The sequence below is a fragment of the Electrona antarctica genome (assembly GCF_951216825.1).
Source record: "Electrona antarctica genome assembly, chromosome: 18".
Taxonomy (NCBI): domain Eukaryota; kingdom Metazoa; phylum Chordata; class Actinopteri; order Myctophiformes; family Myctophidae; genus Electrona; species Electrona antarctica.
Window position 1 is genome coordinate 3,752,205 of NC_136799.1, and position 25,117 is coordinate 3,777,321.

General features: G+C 44.2%; 1 protein-coding gene across 2 annotated transcripts in view; it reads left to right on the forward strand.

Moving 5' to 3' along the window:
• Positions 1-24,804, forward strand: part of strn3 (striatin, calmodulin binding protein 3) — a 32,025-nt gene extending 7,221 nt beyond the window's left edge. The window contains exons 4-17 of one of the 2 annotated variants that reach the window (XR_013792337.1): positions 905-986; positions 3,328-3,477; positions 4,030-4,159; positions 4,862-5,000; positions 8,768-8,910; positions 9,008-9,186; positions 11,151-11,198; positions 11,311-11,432; positions 11,569-11,736; positions 13,848-13,988; positions 19,534-19,632; positions 21,547-21,633; positions 22,810-23,520; positions 23,557-24,804. Coding sequence is in view for 1 of the 2 variants with exons in the window: in XM_079528936.1 (XP_079385062.1) it covers positions 905-986; positions 3,328-3,477; positions 4,030-4,159; positions 4,862-5,000; positions 8,768-8,910; positions 9,008-9,186; positions 11,151-11,198; positions 11,311-11,432; positions 11,569-11,736; positions 13,848-13,988; positions 19,534-19,632; positions 21,547-21,633; positions 22,810-22,979 (1,658 nt within the window). In the remaining variant the exon portion in view is untranslated. Of the gene's footprint in view, positions 1-904; positions 987-3,327; positions 3,478-4,029; positions 4,160-4,861; positions 5,001-8,767; positions 8,911-9,007; positions 9,187-11,150; positions 11,199-11,310; positions 11,433-11,568; positions 11,737-13,847; positions 13,989-19,533; positions 19,633-21,546; positions 21,634-22,809 lie in introns of both variants that reach the window. The other variant, XM_079528936.1, reaches the window with a different exon arrangement.
• The last annotated feature ends 313 nt before the right edge of the window (positions 24,805-25,117 follow it).

Sequence of the window (25,117 nt, forward strand, 5' to 3'; positions counted from 1 at the left end):
CTCTGGATTCACATCATGGGTCAGCATCATAGCATTTCTTCCTATGACATCTTGGTCAGGCATGTAAATGTGCCGAAGTCCTGACATCATTCCCACTACCCCTGACTGACATCATGGTCAGGGGAAGTCCTGACATCATTCCCACTACCCCTGCATTGGTCACGGAATTTAAGTAGCCATTTCTATTGTGCTATGCATCCCATGTCTATGATGTATTAAATCACAATGTATTATAATCTGCTTAACAGTTAACACTGTATATTATTTATTTGTAATTATTAAGGGCTCATTAATTATTTATTATCATAAAACAAAGCATTCTATAATGCAGAGGAAACCATGCACGGCCAGCAGGGCACCGACCTGCTCATCAGGGGGTTCAGAGTCTTGCTCAAGGACACGTCGACACTAACTCTGGGATTAGCCTGGCATTGAACTTGAAACCTTTCGGTTCCCAAGCGGCTACTCTACTCTACCTCCATAGCCGGTGCTGTGTTCCTACCCCCTAAAATGTTTTTTTGAGCCCCCCCCAAAAAATGTTCTGCCCGCTGTCACCTTTCCACCCCTGCTCTGTTTGCATGCCTGCTTCTGACATCATACTTACTGACGTCATCTTAGTGATGTCATTGATGACTGACGTCATCAAACTGATATCATTGATGACTGACATCATAGACCAGCCACATGAAGTCTAAGATCCACATGGAAGTATGCCATTCATTTTGGGGTAAACATTAATTTTAATATGAGATAATGAAAAGGGGAGCTCGTTTTATAGACATTACAAACAGTACAACACCATACATCCACATGACATTTCCCTCTCCTCTCCTCTCCTCTCCTCTCCTCTCCTCTCCTCTCCTCTCCTCTCCTCTCCTCTCCTCTCCCCTCCTCTCATCTCCAGAGGAATATAAAGACACAGAGGTGTCAGCAGTTCCTGCCAACAGTCAGCTGACTTGGAAACAGGGAAGACAGCTTCTACGACAGTAAGACACACACTCTCTCTCGCTCTCTCTCTGACGAGTGGATAGGGTAAAACATGAATGACGCTAAGTGGAAAAGCTTGTTTTGTGTGTGTGTAAATATTATGAATAATATTTTACCAACGGTTTTATAGAGGTGTTGTTTAACATGGAACAAGACACTATTAGCACGAGAGCCTGGTCAATATATCAATATAAATATATATTTTTGGTGGATTGATATCGACATCAGCAACTATGTAGCCAATAGGCGAACAGCAAACACTATAAAATGTTCAAACATTAACAAGAAGCTTCCCAATCTGTTGTGTTGTGAGCCTGCAGAAGAGCTATTGTCTGTTTTTGTTGTTGTTTTAAGCCATTTTACAATGAGAGTCTATGGATCTTTTGGGATCCTTGTAGATACATAGCCGCAATTTGCAACTCTAGATTTTTTTTATAATGGGATGAATCTGGAGTTGCAATTCCCTCCATTGACTCCCCACTCATCCAATTTGGTTTGTGATCTGCTAGTCTTAAACAACGTTAAACTCACCAACATTGCAGCTGTAGTCCAAGCTTGAATTATCCTCTTTCAATCTGCCGAGCTTGTTTTTCATAAAAATCCCCCGTAGACATGTTATGAGCTACTTTCTGTCAAGACATCCTCTGCAGGTGATTCTTTTTCTAAGTGTTGCAGTTTGGAAGCAGGGCCGTTCAGTGACTTATGACGAGTGCTTCCAAACTCCAGCACATAATTTCTTGACAGAAAGTAGCTCATAACATATTTACGGGGGATTTTTATGAAAAACAAGCTCGGCAGATTGAAAGAGGATAATTCAAGCTTGGACTACAGCTGCAATGTTGGTGAGTTTAACGTTGTTTAAGACAAGCAGATCACAAACCAAATTGGATGAGTGGGGAGTCAATGGAGGGTATTGCAACTCTAGATTCATCCCATTATAAAAACATCTAGAGTTGCAAATTGCGGCTAGCAGATACAGTACCTTTATTATCCCACGGGGGAAATCAGTATCCCTGCTGTCAGCTGTGGCTTGTTGTCAGAGCTGTTAACTTGAGATTTTTAGCCACCGAAAGCTGGAATTCAAAAAACATTGGTCTGTGTGAAAGATCATTTTAAGTAATTGTTGATTGATTGTTTGATTGATTGATTGATAGCTATCTTTATTGATCATGACATGAAAACCATTTCACATCATGTAAGTTAATGCAATACAACTGCCTGGTTCATGTGCAGTGCGTCTGCCTACTCTTCCATTGACACATGGAAGGGAGGACACCTACTGGTGGACACGAGGTATTGCATGATATACATAGAGTAGTCTGGTTTACAGCTCAACACCGACAGACATGTTGCAGCAGGAGGAGACGTGGGTTTGAATCCCTAGCAGAACACACACATTACAGACTGCAGCTTCAAGGGCCTTGCAAACGTGAAGCAATGAACGCAGGCCTTTATTCAGGCCTGAATCAACGACCGGTCTGCTACAGGTCTGCTCAAGAGGGGCGCAACAACGTAAGCGTAAAAAAAAGAAGCTAAACAGAATCCATGTCTGGTGAGTCGCGGGTGTACTGTGCACGTACCGAGCACGCACGCAACAAATTCACGGGACCGCGCTCACGTAAATACGCTTGCGTTGTCGCACCCCGACTTCTCAGAGCAAAAACGCAGGTCTCATTGAAAATGAACTATAGGCGTGTTTTATTGCTCCCTGTTTGCAAGGACCTTTAAGCTCTGTTTTATATTCTGTCAAAAAGTGGTTCCCCTCTCTCTCTCTCTCTCTCTCTCTCTCTCTCTCTCTCTCTCTCTCTCTGTGTGTGTCTCTGTCTCTCCCAGGTATCTCCAGGACGTAGGCTACACAGACACCATCCTAGATGTTCGCTGTCAGTGGTTAATCTCTCTCTCTCTCTCTCTCTCTCTCTCTCTCTGTGTGTGTCTCTATGTCTCTCTCCCAGGTATCTCCAGGAGGTAGGCTACACAGACACCATCCTAGATGTTCGTTGTCAGTGGTTAATCTCTCTCTCTCTGTGTGTCTCTGTCTCTCCCAGGTATCTCCAGGAGGTAGGCTACACAGACACCATCCTAGATGTTCGTTGTCAGTGGTTAATATCTCTCTCTCTCTGTGTGTCTCTATGTCTCTCTCTCAGGTATCTCCAGGAGGTAGGCTACACAGACACCATCCTAGATGTTCGTTGTCAGTGGTTAATCTCTCTCTCTCTGTGTGTCTATGTCTCTCTCTCAGGTATCTCCAGGAGGTAGGCTACACAGACACCATCCTAGATGTTCGCTGTCAGTGGTTCATCTCTCTCTCTCTCTCTGTGTGTCTCTATGTCTCTCTCCCAGGTATCTCCAGGAGGTAGGCTACACAGACACCATCCTAGATGTTCGCTGTCAGAGAGTTCGTTCTCTGTTGGGTTTGTCGTCCTCTCAGCATAACGGCTCCCTGCTCATCAATGGGAACGACGCCAAGAGGAAAGAGCAGGAGCTCAAGAGGTACGTACACACACGCGTGCACGTGCACACACACACACACACACACACACGCACACACTCTCATGCGTAGGGGTTTCTAGCTAGTTGACGACTGTCTACAAGACAACCAGTGAACTAGTTTGTAAATGTGTGGTTTCATGCTAGTGAAGTGTTTACTAGATATACTAGATAACTAAACTCCTTCTTCTACCGAAGTTCGGAAACGTAACTTCAGTAGATTATTTCTCACCTTCAATAATACCAGTTGGTACCAATCGTTGATTAGTCTACAACAAGGTAAACCGCAAGGATCGCAGAATGAGCAGCACGGCTAAACGTGTTGGTAGATCTCCCAAAATTCCCCAATATGCTTCTGTCGGTAATCACTGTCATTTTGGTGGCTTATTTGGTGTCAGTCTTGCTCAAGGACACTTAGACAGAAACTCTGGGGGAGCCTGGGATGGTTCCCAACCGGCAACTCTACCCCTGAGCCACTGCCACCTCTGTAATACCTGTGATTATTCATTTATACTCTGTGTGTGTGTGTGTGTGCGTGTCCGTGTGCATGTGTAGGAGTCCTGACGTGTTGGAGACGTTTAACTTCTTGGAGAACGCCGACGACAGCGATGAAGACGAGGATGATGAGGGAGACATTATTGATGACATCACAGATAAACACAGACCGAAGAAACATAAAACAAAGGTAGACGCACGCATGCGCATACACACACAGTCATACACACACACAACACGCATGCACACACACACAGTCATACACACACACACCACGCATGCACACACACACACACAGTCATACACACACACACCACGCATGCACACACACACACACAGTCATACACACACACAACACGCATGCACACACACACAGTCATACACACACACACCACGCATGCACACACACACACAGTCATACACACACACAACACACAATTGGTAAATGAATGCCCTACTACTTGATCATACTACAGCGTGCAGACTCACAGACCCTCTTCTAGAATGGCCCGGGGAACCTAAATGGGGTTTCTTTTCTGTTCAGGTTGTATATTTGAATTAAATATGTAACTTTGTACTTTTATATTGGCAGTCAATGTGACTCTGGTCACCTTGCCCAAATGTGGAGTCGTACTGTACATCATAGATATGTCATGAAAGGCTGGTCACAGGAACTCAGAAATCTACCATTGGAGCCAAACCGTTGAAAATATAGTATATCGTCGTTGTCGCCTAGTCTGCCAGAAACCTCTTATCTATTATTTTAACCTTTTCTGTTCTTTTAGTATATTTACACCCTACTTGATCATACTACAGTGTCACACAAAAGTAACGTGAAAAGTAATAGTTTTTGTGTGTGTGTGTGTGTGTGTGTGTGTGTGTGTGTGCGTAGATGTGTAACGAGGGTCTGGCTACAGAGCAGGGTGACGATGAGGAGGAGGAGGAGGAAGTGATGAAGGAGTTTGATTTCCTGGAGGGTGAAGGGGAGGGGGCCGGGGAGGCCCGCAGCTCTGGAGACGGAACGGAATGGGGTGAGGCACACACGCACGCACGCACACACACACAAAACTGTATACTATGACAGAACAGTACACAGGGGTGTAGGGAATCCGAAAGTTCCGGTTGAATCCCTGTGCTTCAAAGGGGTTTCTAATATCAAAGTGTCCTTGAGCAAGACACTGAACATAGGCCTCAAAATGTACATTATCTTGGTAAAACTGGTCCTCCCAACTCGAATGGTTTGTTGAACCAGCAAAAATAATGTAAGAAACATTTAGGACTGAGGCCGATTCTAAAAGAAACAGACATTATGCAGGAGTCATCTGTGTGGCTCCAGAGAGATTAAACCAGTGTTGTAGTGTAGCTAGTGTTGTAGCTACTGTTAGATAGTGACTCAACTATCACAGTGACATCTCTGCTCTGTCATGTCACTTCTGAGTAGAGATTAAACCAGTGTTGTAGTGTAGCTAGTGTTGTAGCTACTGTTAGATAGTGACTCAACTATCACAGTGACATCTCTGCTCTGTCATGTCACTTCTGAGTAGAGATTAAACCAGTGTTGTAGTGTAGCTAGTGTTGTAGCTACTGTTAGATAGTGACTCAACTATCACAGTGACATCTCTGCTCTGTCATGTCACTTCTGAGTAGAGATTAAACCAGTGTTGTAGTGTAGCTAGTGTTGTAGCTACTGTTAGATAGTGACTCAACTATCACAGTGACATCTCTGCTCTGTCATGTCACTTCTGAGTAGAGATTAAACCAGTGTTGTAGTGTAGCTAGTGTTGTAGCTACTGTTAGATAGTGACTCAACTATCACAGTGACATCTCTGCTCTGTCATGTCACTTCTGAGTATTCTGCACTATGCACTTTTGACTTACATTATTGCCCTGTTCTTTTTTGTCTTTGAGTGTTTTTAGGTTTTTATCATGTTTTATTACACGGCTTGGTTGAATGCTTGATTCTGATTGGTCAGTTGCCAAATTCAGTGGTGTGTTATTCCTTGATAATGACCACTCCGCTCTATAACAGACCACTGCCTAATCAAAGGCTCGGAGTTTGGTTTTTATGCTGTATCCAACATGACAGCCATGTAAAACAACACACATTTAACTAAACAACATGCTTTCAAGAATGTTTTTGAAAACATTTGAAGCGACAAATAGAGAATGCTCTACCGGAAAATGTATTCCATTTGATCAACACTCACTTCCTTGTTTCCGAGGCGACTCGTTGCCTCTGCGGGGCCAACTTGGAATACTTTCATTACCGTAACGCAAGGCAGAACTTTGTTTTGTTGTCACTTTTGGGTCAATGTATTAATCAGTGTAGATGGTCATTGTTGGGAGATAATTCACTGACAGGTTGATTAACCCTTAGAAGATGAAAGACGCCAATTGGCGTCTTCATCAGAATTCCGTAAATGATCAATGACGCCAATTGGCGTCTTCACAGTTTTTGATGAATCTAAACATATTAATATGCTCCGAAGCGCTGTTTAAATTCCTGAGCTTATATTCCAACTACATTACCCAGAAAACCCGTGTCACGTGACACACGTGTACGTGTTGCCATTGGAAGCTGGTCCCACCCCCTGTAAACAGTGGGGGCAGAGGGAGTCTTCATAGTTTTCATTGTTTTGCCTGTTTGCCGTCTCGCCCGAGCGATTTTCTAGCAGAAAAAGTTGAAAGCAGTACTATTTATTTGAGCGAGTTTTGTGGTAGTAGTATTGATCCATACGCGTCCCAGTCGCCTTCTCCAGGCGGAGTAGCCCTGGTCCAGTGCTTACAGCGAGACTCGCTGCTCCCTCCCTCCTTTTTTCATTGTCTCCCCATCGTCGTCCGATGAGCTATACCGGGAAACCATTGAAGAAGACGATCAACCCGGAATGTTTTGAGGTAATCTTATTGTAGAAAATGCCCTTCTATAGTGATCAGAAATCATAAGATGATCGCTACAAATAGATGCTTGGATAATTACTACTACTAGTCAGATCATGACGCCAGAATGACTCACCACGATGGCCCCCAGCCATTAGCCAGCACCGAAGGTGCTGGCTAATGGTGTTGGTCGGTGCATTGGTGCTGGCTAAGGGCTGGAGGGGTTGGTTGGTGCAGTACAAATGTATCGTAGCAGGCATGCACGCATGGCAGTACAAGTATTTTATATTGTAGCGTGCCTTATAGGCGATCTGATCTTTAGAGTAATGTTCGCTCCTTTTATTTACTGTCTACAAAGACGGAGAACAAACATGCATCGTTTACTGAAGCAACGCGTGGTTTTGATGACGTTGCTACAAGGATCGGAGGGGGGACGGGGAGTGAAGCTAACAGTAGCGTATTATATAAGATCTGTATGACGTTTCATTGACGTCTGAGCTTGCATGATAATTGCATTCATTGTATATTGTATACAATCATGATTGTACATTGTTTAGTGTGTCTCCGTGTGATGATGATGATGACGATGATGTCAGATAGCCTACGTCCCCCCCCCCCCCCCAACTGGCTATTGGCCGGGCTGACTACAGCTAAATGTTTATTTTTATATATTTAGAACTGGCATCGGAGGAGGAGGATGATGATGATGATGATGATGATGAAGACGACGAAGAGTCAAGACTGCGATGGAGTTCTCCGACACTGAACCGGATGCATTCATTCATTTCAGTTGTTGTTTTTTTTTAAATTTAGCCTACACACACACACCGTCAAGAACAACTGGAATGCAGTGGTTTGGGGACACTGGGGAGTTTGGGGACAACTGTTTTGTATGTAGGCCTATTTATTTTCTGTAATATTTATTATAATTGTATTATGTTAGTAGTCATACAAAATAAAAGACAAGCTTTTACAATGAGTTAGACCTGTCATGGCTATTTTGTTCACTAGTCTGAGGTTTATGGTTTGACTAAGCGAGTTTCAACTGTGATTTACTCTGTAACGGTAGATGGTAAGAACCCAATTTTTTTGTTATAATACAGTATACATTCAAGTCTATATTTTGATACATATCATGGGCACAAAGTCATATCAAAACAATGTCCTTGGATGAGTTTTTTATCAAAACTGTTTCTTCACAACAGGTTTTTGAGATACATGCATGAATAGACACGGTACTGGTAAGACTATGTAAACATGGTATATATCAAAATGTGCGTTAGAATGTCTAATTTTACCCCAAAAAAGAATTGAGTTTATATGATGTTCCATTTCAGAGCTAGGGGGACTTTTAGCTGGATAGGTCAGATTGATCATGACTGACCATGCTATTTATAGATGGCAAAATATCTACAGTGGTACATGTGAGAAACTTTTTATTTTATTTTAATTGAACTAGACAACTCACCCTTTAAAATGAGATATTGCATGGCTATGTACGCCCAGCAGAAAAAAAGTTATTTAGAAAATAAAACTTCAACCGGTCATAACTTTTTTTGTTGTCCTAGAAACACTACCCAGTGTAAATGCAGGCTCTTTTAAATGGCTTCCAACACCACAACTAAACATTTTATCAACTCAGTTCATTTTTTTTCCTGGAAGCAGACAAGCCAAGCTTTCTCTGAAGGTCTTTCGTTGTCACACATTCACAACAGAGAATTTTCAATAAATCATTCAAAAACGCCATTCTGCCATAGAGAAGTCTAAAAACTATATAGAAATCCATGAAACTCTCAAAGAGTTAAGCACCGATGGTTAATCACCCTGAAGGTGAGCGTGAGTTTTTCATATCATATATGTACCTAAACCGTGCATCTAAGTGACAATAAAGCGAATCTCTCTCTCTCTCTCTCTCTCTCAGTGGAGCCGCTGTCCTTCCCAACAGGAAGTGGGAAGTCTTTCATGCTGGGGGCGGGGCCAGACGACGTCCTAGAGAGCGTCCTCGGATTGGGCGAGCTCGCCGACCTCACGGTTACCAACGACGAGACGGACTACAGCTACGACGTAAGACGCGCGCACACACAGACAGACAGACAGACAGAGACACACACACACACACACACACACACACGGTTCACTGACGCATCCTGCTCCTCCACAGCTGTTGTCCAATAAGGATTCTTCGTTCCGTAAGACGTGGAGTCCTCAGTTCGTCCTGCGGAGCCACTTTGACGGAGTCCGCTGCCTGGCCTTCCATCCTGTGGAGCCCTGCTTGATCACCGTCTCTGAAGACCACACAGTTAAGCTGTGGAACCTCACCAAAACGCTACCTACTAAAAAGTACGTAGGTACTAATGCTGTTACTACCACTAGTTGTACTACTACTACTGACTATTCAGACAGTAGACTATACAGTAGACACTGCATTAACTCACATAGGGCTGTCTGGGTGGCACAGGGATAGAGTTTCTGCCCTCCTCTGGGTGGCACAGGGATAGAGTTTCTGCCTCCTCTGGGTGGCACAGGGATAGAGTTTCTGCCTCCTCTGGGTGGCACAGGGATAGAGTTTATGCCTCCTCTGGGTGGCACAGGGATAGAGTTTCTGCCCTCCTCTGGGTGGCACAGGGATAGAGTTTCTGCCCTCCTCTGGGTGGCACAGGGATAGAGTTTATGCCTCCTCTGGGTGGCACAGGGATAGAGTTTATGCCTCCTCTGGGTGGCACAGGGATAGAGTTTCTGCCCTCCTCTGGGTGGCACAGGGATAGAGTTTCTGCCTCCTCTGGGTGGCACAGGGATAGAGTTTATGCCTCCTCTGGGTGGCACAGGGATAGAGTTTCTGCCCTCCTCTGGGTGGCACAGGGATAGAGTTTCTGCCCTCCTCTGGGTGGCACAGGGATAGAGTTTCTGCCCTCCTCTGGGTGGCACAGGGATAGAGTTTATGCCCTCCTCTGGGTGGCACAGGGATAGAGTTTCTGCCCTCCTCTGGGTGGCACAGGGATAGAGTTTCTGCCCTCCTCTGGGTGGCACAGGGATAGAGTTTCTGCCCTCCTCTGGGTGGCACAGGGATAGAGTTTCTGCCCTCCTCTGGGTGGCACAGGGATAGAGTTTCTGCCCTCCTCTGGGTGGCACAGGGATAGAGTTTCTGCCCTCCTCTGTGGAAACTGTGATTTGATTCCTCTGCAGTTGCTTCCGCTTAGCGCTGGGACGATAGGAATGTCATGTCACCATTATGTGGCCAAGATAATTGCAAGTAACGCTATTATCGTGATGATCAACAAACTCTTAAAATGTTATATGAACCACTTGAACCCCACCATCATCCATATTCTGGGGTGAACATTTGCTCAGAAATAGCCGCTCTACAAGCTTGTCGCTCTACAGCCTTGTAGATCGTAAATCGTTTGGTGAATATATTTGGTGTAGAGTGGAAAAGAACGTACCTAGTGTGCTCTTTGCAGGTCCGTTTGCCTAAGGATTGAGGGTTTAAGACGAGTGGTACCGCATATGCAGCTCAGCAAACGTGAATTGGTTGTGAAGAGTGTAATGTATGATAGAGGACAATTTCAACATAATCCCTGCGATATGATTATTGTGAGGTTTTTTCTCATGATTAACGATTATCGTCCCATGCCTACTTACGCTTCATGTCTTCTATGAAAGCTTGGCACGGATTGGCACGCACTGAAAACGCTACTTTCGATTATTGGTTATTTTAAAATGAACGAGTATATTTGAAGTGGTCAAACTAGCAATAGAATACATGTTCAGAAGAAGCATCTTCCATAAGCATGAATGGTCTCACAAATGTCATGAAAGCAAAGGCTAAAGCCTCAATTTGTGGTTTCCAGTCATTTTCAGTCACAGGATTTGATTTAGTTTCATTCCATGGGATGGAGACTTCTGGCCCTATCTTGGGCAAAGTTTATACCTAAACTTGTATTTTACTATCTTGAAAAAACATTTTTTAAATGGTTCAACTAGCCGATCTACATGGACACATTGTGTGCTTGTAGATCTACATGGACACATTGTGTGCTTGTAGTACTTGTTTTTTCAAAATAGGGAGTTTCATGTGGTTGTCTGCGCCTTCCCCAACACCAACACTAGGGGTCAGCAGTGAGCCTTCCCCAACACCAACACTAGGGGTCAGCAGTGACAGCGACTTCACTAAATACTACACATGAGGAGGGATTGGCATAATTGGGGAGAAAATGAAAACATTGACTTGTGGTCTGTCGGTGATGATGACCATATTTCTGCTGATTATGATAATGATGTTCATGAAGCTGTCTGTGTTTTTATAGAAGTGCCTCATTCGATGTGGAGCCCATCTACACGTTCAGAGCTCACAGGTACACACACACACACACACACACACACACACACACACACACAGCGACAATACACATGCAAACTCCTAAGGTGATACATTGTGTTTGTGTGTATGTCCTTGTGTTTGTTCAGCGGAGCGGTGTTGTCGTTAGCGGTTAGCTCCAGTGGAGCTCAGTGTTTTACTGGAGGAGTGGACTCTACCATCTGCTGCTGGAACGTACCAAGTTCTACTGTTGACCCATACCAGAACTATGGTATAGTGCACACACACACACACACACACACACACACACACACACACACACACCCATACATTGGTTATTTTTTTTTATTTTTTTGACAAAACATAATGACATAACCATTAACCCCTCCCCTCCCTGGTCCAATCAGATCCCACGGTGCTGGCGGGCTCCTGGGCGGGCCACACAGATGCTGTGTGGGGATTGGCTTACAGCGGCATTAAGAACCGCCTCCTGTCGTGTTCTGCGGACGGAACGGTCAAGCTGTGGAACCCGGAGGAGAAGGAACCATGTATCAACACCTTCTCTGCTAACACAGGTTGGAACTTTGATGGATCCTGTTTTTTATTTTTTAGTACACAGGTTAAAAAAACAAACACCAAATGGATGAGACATGACGGAACAGAGGCTTGTTTCCATTGTGGTACATTCAAACATTGAACACTCTTAACAACTTAGACAAACGCTAAATATCAAAATGTACGATTCATGATAAATCTAGAACGTGACGATAAACTCTAGAGCAATCTCCACTCACACTCCTCTCAGCCATGCAGCTACACAGACACATCACACAGACACATCACACTCCTCTCAGCCATGCAGCTACACAGACACATCCACAGACACATCACACTCCTCTCAGCCATGCAGCTACACAGACACATCACACAGACACATCACACTCCTCTCAGCCATGCAGCTACACAGACACATCACACAGACACATCACACTCCTCTCAGCCATGCAGCTACACAGACACATCACACAGACACATCACACTCCTCTCAGCCATGCAGCTACACAGACACATCACACAGACACATCACACTCCTCTCAGCCATGCAGCTACACAGACACATCACACAGACACATCACACTCCTCTCAGCCATGCAGCTACACAGACACATCCACAGACACATCACACTCCTCTCAGCCATGCAGCTACACAGACACATCACACTCCTCTCAGCCATGCAGCTACACAGACACATCCCACAGACACATCACACAGACACATCCCACTCCTCTCAGCCATGCAGCTACACAGACACATTACACAGACACATCACACTCCTCTCAGCCATGCAGCTACACAGACACATCCACAGACACATCACACTCCTCTCAGCCATGCAGCTACACAGACACATCCCACAGACACATCACACAGACACATCCCACTCCTCTCAGCCATGCAGCTACACAGACACATTACACAGACACATCACACTCCTCTCAGCCATGCAGCTACACAGACACATCCACAGACACATCACACTCCTCTCAGCCATGCAGCTACACAGACACATCCCACAGACACATCACACAGACACATCCCACTCCTCTCAGCCATGCAGCTACACAGACACATCACACAGACACATTACACAGACACATCACACTCCTCTCAGCCATGCAGCTACACAGACACATCCCAGACACATCCTCTCAGCCATGCAGCTACACAGACACATCACACAGACACATCACACAGACACATCCCAGGCACACTCCTCTCAGCCATGCAGCTACACAGACACATCACACAGACACATCACACAGACACATCCCAGGCACACTTTATTAGGCCTATAGCCCTGTCCTTTAGTAGGCCTATAGCCCTGTCCTTTATTAGGCCTATAGCCCTGTCCTTCATTAGGCCTATAGCCCTGTCCTTTAGTAGGCCTATAGCCCTGTCCTTTATTAGGCCTATAGCCCTGTCCTTTATTAGGCCTATAGCCCTGTCCTTTATTAGGCCTATAGCCCTGTCCTTTAGTAGGCCTATAGCCCTGTCCTTTATTAGGCCTATAGCCCTGTCCTTCATTAGGCCTATAGCCCTGTCCTTTAGTAGGCCTATAGCCCTGTCCTTTATTAGGCCTATAGCCCTGTCCTTTATTAGGCCTATAGCCCTGTCCTTTATTAGGCCTATAGCCCTGTCCTTTATTAGGCCTATAGCCCTGTCCTTTAGTAGGCCTATAGCCCTGTCCTTTATTAGGCCTATAGCCCTGTCCTTTATTAGGCCTATAGCCCTGTCCTTTATTAGGCCTATAGCCCTGTCCTTTATTAGGCCTATAGCCCTGTCCTTCATTAGGCCTATAGCCCTGTCCTTTAGTAGGCCTATAGCCCTGTCCTTTATTAGGCCTATAGCCCTGTCCTTTATTAGGCCTATAGCCCTGTCCTGTTTGGATGACAATATTGCCTTTCCAACAGATTAAAAAAAAAGAAAAACTAAAAAACGATTATCGATTATTAATTTTAATAATCGATTTCGGGTCCTATTAACGATTATCGATTCATTCGACCCATCCCTACCCCAAATGAATATGTATTATTTGGCCCCACATCTGAAGTGTGTGTGTGTGTGTGTGTGTGTGTGTGTGTGTGTGTGTGTGTGTGTGTGTGTGTGTGTGGTGCGCATGTGTAGAACACGGCATCCCGACGTCGGTAGATTTCATCGGCTGTGACCCCGCCCACATGGTGACAGCATTCAGCAGTGGAGATATCGTGACCTTTGACCTGGAGACCTCACAGCCAACCCTGGTCCTCCACGGACAAGGAGACACAAGTACGAACACACACACGCACACACGTCTAACTTTAAAAATCATTTTGAACTATAAGGGGCCGTATCAAACCAGCAGCAAGTGTGCTCCTCTATCCGTGCGAGCTCTAGGGACACACTATTCACACTTAGGGATGGAGCTCATTCATTTACGAGGACCATATCCATCAGGCTTATCGAGCCGGGTTCTTATCGAGCCAGGTTCTTATCGAGCCGGGTTCTTATATCGAGCCAGGTTCTTATCGAGCCAGGTTCTTATCGAGCCAGGTTCTTATATCGAGCCGGGTTCTTATCGATCTTATCGAGCCAGGTTCTTATCGAGCCAGGTTCTTATCGAGCCAGGTTCTTATCGAGCCAGGTTCTTATATCGAGCCGGGTTCTTATCGATCTTATCGAGCCGGGTTCTTATCGAGCCAGGTTCTTATCGAGCCAGGTTCTTATCGAGCCGGGTTCTTATCGAGCCAGGTTCTTATCGAGCCAGGTTCTTATCGAGCCAGGTTCTTATCGAGCCAGGTTCTTATCGAGCCAGGTTCTTATCGAGCCAGGTTCTTATCGAGCCAGGTTCTTATCGAGCCAGGTTCTTATCGAGCCAGGTTCTTATCGAGCCGGGTTCTTATCGAGCCAGGTTCTTATCGAGCCAGGTTCTTATCGAGCCAGGTTCTTATCGAGCCAGGTTCTTATCGAGCCAGGTTCTTATCGAGCCGGGTTCTTATCGAGCCAGGTTCTTATCGAGCCGGGTTCTTATCGAGCCGGGTTCTTATCGAGCCAGGTTCTTATCGAGCCAGGTTCTTATCGAGCCAGGTTCTTATCGAGCCCGGTTCTTATCGAGCCAGGTTCTTATCGATCTTATCGAGCCGGGTTCTTATCGAGCCGGGTTCTTATCGAGCCGGGTTCTTATCGAGCCAGGTTCTTATCGAGCCGGGTTCTTATCGAGCCAGGTTCTTATCGAGCCAGGTTCTTATCGAGCCAGGTTCTTATCGAGCCAGGTTCTTATCGAGCCGGGTTCTTATCGAGCCAGGTTCTTATCGAGCCGGGTTCTTATCGATCTTATCGAGCCAGGTTCTTATCGAGCCAGGTTCTTATCGAGCCAGGTTCTTATCGAGCCAGGTTCTTATCGAGCCGGGTTCTTATCGAGCCGGGTTCTTATCGAGCCAGGTTCTTATCGAGCCAGGTTCTTATCGAGCCGGGTTCTTATCGAGCCGGGTTCTTATCGAGCCAGGTTCTTATCGAGCCAGGTTCTTATCGAGCCAGGTTCTTATCGAGCCAGGTTCTTATCGAGCCAGGTTCTTATCGAGCCAGGTTCTTATCGAGCCGGGTTCTTATCGAGCCAGGTTCTTATCGAGCCAGGTTCTTATCGAGCCGGGTTCTTATCGAGCCAGGTTCTTATCGAGCCAGGTTCTTATCGAGCCGGGTTCTTATCGAGCCAGGTTCTTATCGAGCCGGGTTCTTATCGAGCCAGGTTCTTATAGAGCCAGGTTCTTATCGAGCCAGGTTCTTATCGAGCCGGGTTCTTATCGAGCCGGGTTCTTATCGAGCCGGGTTCTTATCGAGCTGGGTTCTTATCGAGCCGGGTTCTTATCGAGCCAGGTTCTTATCGAGCCAGGTTCTTATCGAGCCAGGTTCTTATCGAGCCGGGTTCTTATCGAGCCAGGTTCTTATCGAGCCGGGTTCTTATCGAGCCGGGTTCTTATCGAGCCGGGTTCTTATCGAGCCGGGTTCTTATCGAGCCGGGTTCTTATCGAGCCGGGTTCTTATCGAGCCGGGTTCTTATCGAGCCGGGTTCTTATCGAGCTGGGTTCTTATCGAGCCGGGTTCTTATCGAGCCAGGTTCTTATCGAGCCAGGTTCTTATCGAGCCAGGTTCTTATCGAGCTCACTATCAAGCATTTCTTATTATTTTGTGGAAAGACGGGAGACGACAAATTCTGAACAGAACCTGAACTTGTTTTATTGGCCAGTTGTGAGTGACTGTGAGTTTGTCTCACCACCATCTAAAATTAAATGAAGATGACAAAGGTCATAAATAGTTTTGCCTAACATTAAAACAACCATTAATTTGTGCAATAAGTGTTAAATGGCTTCATGTTATGAATAGTACTGTAATAATTACTATAAAATCTCCATGTACCTTCAGCTCTTTATAAACAGAAAATGCATATTTCTTTTAAGCAAAAAATCTCACTTGCACTACATTTTACTAGGGCCTTCAAATACAGTACTTTTCAAATTGTGTTTACCTGGGCAGCGTTGGTTGTCAGGTATCAATACACTTTTAGACCGACATGTTTGTGCCAGCATGGGCAATGGGCTCTATGCAGCCAACACGTCCGCGTTTTGTAGGAATAGAGTTTAGTACTTTATACAACACTATTTCATTTGATAATGTGATGCCATAGTTTTTCATAGTTTGTATTATTTGTGTTGCAACGTTGACATGACGACATGAGTTAGAAACGTCTTAAATCTCCTGTTAAAAACTAGAGTTCTTCATGGATTTCTCCGGTGTTGCCATGTCCGCTTGTTATAAGCGACTTGGGGCTTGGCTTCTTTTCATAGACCTGATTGCTTATTTCTCTCACACAATCTGGCGACACCTACCTCTCATCTCCAGCTGTTATACACAGCAGTGTAACAACCGGTGCTGCCAGATTGTGTGAGAGAAATAAGCAATCAGGTCTATGAAAAGAAGCCACTCCACAAATGAGCTACTATAATACTTAATATTTATATTAAGTATTACTATAGGACATCGGCAGCTACTTGAGAATAGCAGATCACAATGCGTCGTTGTGAGCTTGTAGATCAGATATTTTCCAAAACTGTTTTTGTTTTATACAATTAAAAAATAAAAACCTGGCACAAAACATTCAGATGGGAGTCCGTGTGCACAAATACATGGGGGTCCTTGGCTTTATGACAATGTTTGAGCAGAATCACAGGTTTAGGGAACAAGCCTAAATAAGCATACACTTTAGTAGCAAGCCCCAAAAAACGCAGCCTAACCTGTCAATATTTTCAAGCAACTTTACTGAAAAACAAGACCAAAGTCGCTTATAACAAGCGGACATGGCAACACCGGAGAAATCCATGAAGAACTCTCGTTTTTAACAGATTTAAGACGTTTCTAACTCATGTCGTCATGTCAACGTCGCAACACAAATAATACAAACTATGAAAAACTATGGCATCACATTATCAAATGAAATAGTGTTGCATAAAGTACTGAACTTTATTCCTACAAAATCACCACTGTACGTTCACAGTCATAGTTAGCTTCCGACCCTGGATAGCCCATCTCCCATGCTCTGGACTATTCTCTCAGGGTACCTCTTGTCCTATGTATATAGCTCCCAGCCTTATATATAAGGATTATTTATTATATGTTCCATGGTTGTTTTGTTTGTACAGTATGTTTGTGTATAGTTTCATGTTACAAAGTGGACCACAATGGAAACAAGCGAAGGCTTTTTTGTGTCTAAGTCCATTTGGCGTTTTTTTAAAATGATGTAATTTTCTGTAATTTTCTTAAACTGCCAATAAAGTATTCTATCTATCTATCTACAGTGAATGAGTGGCTGCCGACCGTAAGCGTTCCGGCAGCCCAAACTGAACGCGGAAGTGTTGGCTGCATAGAGCCCATTAGATTTATTTCTTGATCGCCTCTTGATTGGCGTCATGGGCCGCTATGCTCAATAACAGGCTTGATAAGCCCAAAGCTTATTGATACCGGGTACTCAATAAGCTTGTTATCGGGTTTTTTCGGGTATCGGTTTTCAAGATCCCTCCCTATTCATACTGTGTGCGAGCGATGTGGACATGATATTCAAAGCACTCGTTAGCTCAAAAGACATTCTCTGTGGACACGGCCGCTAAAACAACCGTTTATCTTGTGATGAGCCCGGGAAGATTGTCCTCCTACTCACAATGTCTGTTTCTACTGTACTGCATGGGAATATTTGGCCCTCACAAATATCACAATGCAAGTAGTGTACACACACTAGTAGTTACACAGTGAGTAACTGTTAGTGCAGTGATAATAATAAACTATCGGGTATAATCCATGTTTGTGACGCCGGCCTCCTTGTGATCCCCAAAAAGATCAAGCTCAAAACCTGGGTTGACAGGGCCTTCTCTCTGGCCGCCCCTTCCCTCTGGAATGCCCTCCCCCAAACACATCAGAGATGCCCCCTCCATCCCTACCTTCAAAACCCCACTGAAAACCCACCTGTTTAGACTATAACCATCCCAAGCTGACTTGTTTTTAACTTGTTATTACATGTACTGTTTTACTGGTTTTAATTCTTATTTTACTTGTTTTCTTCTAATAAAGTTGTCCTTTTCTTATTCCCTCCCCGGCCCCCCACACATGTAAAGCGTCTTTGAGTACCCATGAAAAGCGCTATATAAGTCCCAGATATTATTATGTTTTAAGGCCGAAGGCATGGGGAGAGAGTTTTGCACTCTGTCCGTCCGTGTGTGTGTGTCCGTCCGTCCGTCCTTCCGTCTGTGAACAGCTAATCTCCGGCACCGTTAACCCGGTCAATGCCAAATTCTGCACACACACTCCATGGATGCCAACGATGAACCTCTGCCCCAAAATTTCCAGAACGGCCTGTTATAGCGCCACCAGGAGGCCGCTTTGTGCAAAACAAGTTTTTGGACAGTACACCTACAGATTTTGTCCAAACATCACGCAAATTGGTACACAGTCTCTCTAGAGCCATTCAACGAAACGGGTCTTTCAGATTTCTCAGACTCCATCCTGATTGGCTAAGATTGGCTTCCAACGTTCGCAGGAGTGCTCAGTTTCAAACAAAATGCTGCAAATCATGAACACATTGTTTGATTTCCGTGAAATTGTGCACGCACATTCCCACTAGGCCGAGGAAGAAATGCCACATGAACATTTTCAACTCAGCCTCATGGTGGCGCTATAACTGGCCGAAAAGTGTTTTTACCGCTAACTGCACGGATCTGTGGATAACTTTGTATGCCAACTCCCTAGAGGCCAAGGAAAAACCTTTGCCTGGAATTTTTCACATCTGCTCTTTATAGCGCCACCAGGAGGCCGACATATGTAAAACACATTTTCTAATATTACTCCTTCAGATTTTATCCAAATTTCACGCAAATCGGTACACATCTTCTTCATAATCATGTGATCAAGACGGGTTTGTTTGATTTCTCATCATCCACCCTCATTGGCTACGATTGGCTTCTAAACTTTTCAGGAGTAGCCCGCTTTGTACCCTTTTTGTACAAATCGCCACAACTACTCAACGCAGCGTCCGATTGTGGTGAAACTGCATGCATATTCCCACTAGGCTTTGGAAGAAATGCCACTTGACCGTTTTCAAATCAGCCTCTTGGTGGCGCTACAACAGGCCAAGCCACGTCACACACACACGTTTATATTGCTCCTAAACATTTTGCCAAACATCACACACACACTCCTATCCTCCTGGTGGTGAACTGTGCCCAGAAGGGCACTTTTTCTAGTTATTATTGTGTCAGGTATAAACCATGTTGTTTGTGTCATGTTGTGTCAGGTATCAACCACATCAACAGGGTGGTGAGTCACCCTACGCTGCCCATCACCATCACAGCTCACGAGGACAGACACATCAAGTTCTTTGATAACAAATCAGGTGAGAGTTTGACTGCATTAATCACACGCCTTGTTTCCACACAGCTGTGTAGTCAGCCTTCTGATTGGTCCCCATCCGACCACAGAGCAGGCTCCTTCCTCCTTGTTCTGCCCTCGTTCGGCCTCCTTCGGGATGTTGATGACTTTGCTATACATTAAACGTTAAAAATATTAAACTTAACCACTTATGGCCACCCTAATTAACAGTGGATTGTGCCTTCTACCTGCACTATTCATATTTTTAATTCATCGTTTTAATGTATCTCATTTTGACACGGCAATCCTATAGTATTAGAGACCCAGTCCTGATGGTGGTAACTTCACCATTATGCCGATTTTGACCGAATAGAGCTAATCTGGCGATGTCATTTCCGGTTCAACGGATCACAACATCCGCTAGCTTTCTGCACGTGTTACACAGTCATCTGTCCGGGATGCTAAGGGATCATTGTTTATTTTAATGACTAAGTCAAATTAAGCTCTAATCAAGCCCCAAATATCGCATATTACGCAGCTATGCACATAAAGCGAGAGCGTGCACGCGAAGATTTCGGCTGGTAGATTACATCGGCCGTTAGCCAAACTAGCCAAAAGTTGCTACATTATGCTACATTAAGCCCCCGATTATAGGAAATAAAACAATTACGTCAACGGTAATGAGGGATTTTTTAGGCCATAAGGGGGTTTAAAAAAAAGAAAGAAAAACAACAAATAAAACAAAATAATAATAACGTGGGTTGGATAAGAAACACCCCCGAATAAGGAAGGATGTTTTGCAGAGGCCTAAATCAGAGGGCGGAATGGGATTACCTAACTTCAAACTCTATTACTGGGCGTGTAATTTACGTGCGCTCTCATTTTGGCTCCAAGATCAATTGCCTACGTGGGCATTTATTGAAGGTCAATGTTGCCCCCCAACATCGTTGTCAGCTTTAATCTTTTCCCCAGTGGCCTCAAAATATACTAAGTTGCCAAAGAATTCCATAGTCTCGCATTCTCTCAAAATCTGGCTCTCAATACGAAGGCATTTCGGTTGGCACCCGGGTTCTGTGCGCGCACCACTGGTCGCTAACCATGCTTTTTCACCTTCCCTTTCTGACTCATTGTTTAAAGTGTGGCATAGAAATGGTATTCACTCCTTCAAAGATCTTCATATTGATGGGTTATTTTATTTCCGATCTTTGAACAAATACGACGCAAATTTACCCCAATCACATTTTTTTAGATTTCTACAGATACGACATTTTTTAACACAGCACACTGCTTCATTTCCAAACATACCTACCAACTCATCAATGGAATCTATATTTCTACCTGACCCATTGGTCAAAGGAGGTGTTTCTATTATTTATAATTCTCTCTCATGTTTAGATAGTAATGCCTCAGGCAATTTAAAATATTACACAGGTTCCGACTCACACTACACTTATGAAAGATGTTATGCACTATTTGCAATTGGAAAAGATAAAGTTTGAATTGAGAGGGAGTGAAGATAGATTTTACCAGACATGGCAACCCTTCATTGACTATTTCAATAGGTGCACGCTAACCCCTCCTACACAATAGATAACATAATCAAAAATTGGAAAATATTTGTTTTTCTCATTTAAAAAAAAAATGTCGTGTTGGGAAAGTTTGAGAGCAAGAGTGTCCTGTTGTCTTTATTTTGTTTGTCTGTTCACATTTGTCACTGTTTAACTGTTTTTTGTTTTTTCTTGTTTATCACATTTATGTACCTTTTTTATTATGTATTGTATTTGGAACATTTACACTACCTGTCGCTATTATTTTTTTCATTTTATGTCACTTAATTACTCATTATCTGTCAATGATATTCTGAAGTTATGTCATAATACAAAATGCCTAATAAAAACAGTAAAAAAACAATAATAACGTGGGTAATACGTGTGTGCAGGGAAAGTGATCCATGCCATGGTGGCTCACCTGGACGCAGTGACCAGTCTGGCTGTGGACCCAAACGGCATCTATCTGATGTCGGGCAGTAAGTGACCAATCAGCTCTAAGATCTATTAAAGCAGAGGCTCTCAGTGTAGCCATGTTCCTAGCCTTTTCTCATCTCAGAGGAGAAAAGCCTGAGTTTATAAGATGGAATGGTTGTATACATATTTTTGTTTTGTACCAATCACAACACAGGTTTCATGCAAGGTAAACCAAAAATGCCAAATATCAGTATGTCTGTGTACTGCAGACATTCGACAGGTATTTCCCAGTGTGTTCTCAAAGTAGGCTCTGGGGACGCTATTGAGAACCAAATTGACCCTTATGGGTCTGTAACTCTGAGAGTTTTTTGAATTTGGCCTTCCAGGCAGTACCTCTTATCAACCAGTAGGTGTCCTACCGGGATTCTAAGTAATCAGTATCTCAATAGAAGAGCAGAGAGACTAAATGCAACCATGGCAGTAGTTTACTGTATTTATATAATATTAGTTTACTGTATTAAGAGTGTACATTTGTGCATTTTGCTAAGTTCATTGTTTGCCTGGTATGCTATACTTTCAAATGTGCATTTAAATAGTACATTGTAGTGCTGCACAATTAATCAATAAAACGTTCGCAATCTAGATTTAGACACCTATGAGATCTCATTTCTAAATTTGAGCAAGAAACGTGCAGCACTAGTTGGCTGTCCAATTCATTATAGTTACTCTTGTGTTTTTGCTACAATAGAGAGACTTTAAGAGAGGTTTAAGTCGAGCACTTTGATGTGGTCAGTAGAGGTTGTAACCATAGACAGAAAGGTAGACGCCCCTTTAGGGCCTATGTGCAAAAGTGAGGGCAAGCTTCCAGCGTTGCTGCTTCACTGGTCTAGCCAGTTTAGCCAGACAATATTGGGAGAGGCAACAGTCTGGCACCCCAAGACTATACCAGCTACATTGAAAATGAGGGCTTGCCCTCAACCTGTACTTGCGAGTATAATTAAAGGTGATGAATAGAGCTTCTGCATGCATCACAGAGCGGACATTGCGATATTCGGGTCTGACAAGTCCCGGAAAAGTAGTCACTTGAGTAGCAGCATGGCTTCCACACTTCAAGCGCACGTCCGCCCTCACGTCGATACGCATGGCTCAAACGAACTGCAACGGCCAATGATGCATCTACGGTATTTTCCTTTTATATCTATGGTTGTAACGTCTTGGTCTGTGTCGCCCCCCCTCAGGCCACGACTGCTCGGTGCGCCTGTGGAACCTGGACAGTAAGACGTGCGTTCAGGAAATCACGGCGCACAGGAAGAAGAGCGAGGAGGCCATCTACGACGTGACCTTTCACCCCTCCAAAGCCTACATCGCCTCGGCGGGGGCCGATGCCCTCGCCAGGGTCTACGTGTGAGGAGAGTCTGGTCCGGGCACCACCTGATGAAACGGCCTCTGTAACTCTGAGAGCGTACTGAATGGAATCAGTTTCTACGCTCTGAGAGTCACATTAGCACAGAGGGTTTCTACACTGTAGGTCCCAGAGATTTTTAAAATTCTGGCGTGGTGGTCTAATCCAGTGCTTCTCAACCTGTGGTTCGCCAAACATTGGCCAAATTGAAATATAAGAGACATTTTTGAAAATAGGCGATCTATTTTGAGGCGTCGTGAGCTTGTGAGATCTGCTATTTACAATATTACAATATTTAATCTGTGGAGCCGAGTCAAACTAAATGTAATGAATGCCTCCTCCTCAAAGTGCTGTCAGGTTGGGGGCTTCCTAGTTCAAATATGATGATCATTTTGGAGGGGCCCCCAGTTCAAATATGATGATTATTTTGGAGGGGCCCCCAGTTCAAATATGATGATCATTTTGGAGGGGCCCCCAGTTCAAATATGATGATCATTTTGGAGGGGCCCCCAGTTCAAATATGATGATCATGTTGGGGGGGCCCCCAGTTCCAATATGATGATCATTTTGGAGGGGCCCCCAGTTCAAATATGATGATCATTTTGGGATCACGGCCTGAAAAGGTTGAGAACCACTGCTCTAATGCATATAGAGCTGGGTGTCCTTGAAGTAAAAAAAAAAAAAGAGTTGAGAATCACTGAATTAAACAATACGGGAACCCTAATCTAATTTATGTAACTCTGAGAGTGTACAAATGGACCTGTAAGACAGGTCCATTTGGTCGCGTTTGTACCCTCTCAGAGTTCCATACCCGCCATGGTCCATTTGGACCGCAGGTGGAGCCCCGGGCCGGACCTTGAGAACCATTGGTGTAGAGGACGACACAAAGACCCTTCAACTGAAACACTGCTGCTCCTGAACGCTACAGCCTATGGGATGGATGGATGGGTGGGGGGGGAGGAGGTGGTTGCCATGGCCACGTTCCCATCCTCTGGGTGGGTGACCCGGCGTTTTAAAGTCCCGCCCCCCTGCTCGTCGTCATTGTGGTGGGAAAATGAACTGTTTTTGGCCAATCATTGTCATCCTTTTCAAGCATTATTTGCATATTTAACATAATTAGTGTAAAATAAAGTGTTTTTTAATTAAGAATCCTCTCTGCTATAGCCCCGCCCCCGCACATCTGTCTACACCTGTCTCACACACTGCAGGACTAAAACCTGTCTTACTGCAGGATTAAAACCTGTCTCACTGCAGGACTACAAACTGTCTCACTGCAGAAATAAATCCTGTCTCATCAGGCACAACCAACTAGTTACCATGGCAACAGTTGCTAGGTAACAGGTGAGTGTGTGTTGCTTGGTGCGGTGGGGGTGGGGGGCGTATTTTAACGGTCATACGGATTCATTAAAACCTTTGTTTTATTCTGTAAAACTATTTTATTTTCAAACATGCTAAAAATGTGTGGTGTACCAAACTACATTTTTGTTTTGTCTAATTGCATGATTCATACCCACGATCAAGTACCACGATTAGTATCGACCATCAAAGTATTTTTTCTAGTCTTCCGAAACAAGGAGGAAAAACAAAAAAACATTCTGATCAGTTTGGTGTTTTGTACTTTTTATTTGTTTTACAAACGACAGGTTTGAAAGATTGTGTCTCAGAGAAGCAAAACAAGGAACGGCTGAAAAGTAATGTATATATAAAATGTCTATAATATTAAATGTTGTAAAGTGTACTCGCAGCCTGTTCAGACTCTGTGTTTGTTCTGGCTGATGAAGACCATGACATTTCCCTTTTAAAGGTTAATTATTAAACGGTTCTATTTTAACAGTTATTCCCGAGTATATTTTCAATACCTCGAGATCTCTCAGTTCTTTAGTGTTTTCTGTTTTACTGCTTTTAAGTTGTTCTACTGTGATGTGATTCTACTTTCAGTTGAGTGTACGGGTAACGGATATTATCCATACTATAGATGATAGCTGTTGCCAGGACAGGGTTAGGGGTGCCCTCTGCCCACACGTGAACACGAGAACTACTTTTAAAATGACCAGCTCAACTATATCTACCGACCCTGCACCCAAAAACATATGGTCCCATTGCTGAAAATACTTTGAAAATGTACCTGAGGGGGCTTTGGAATA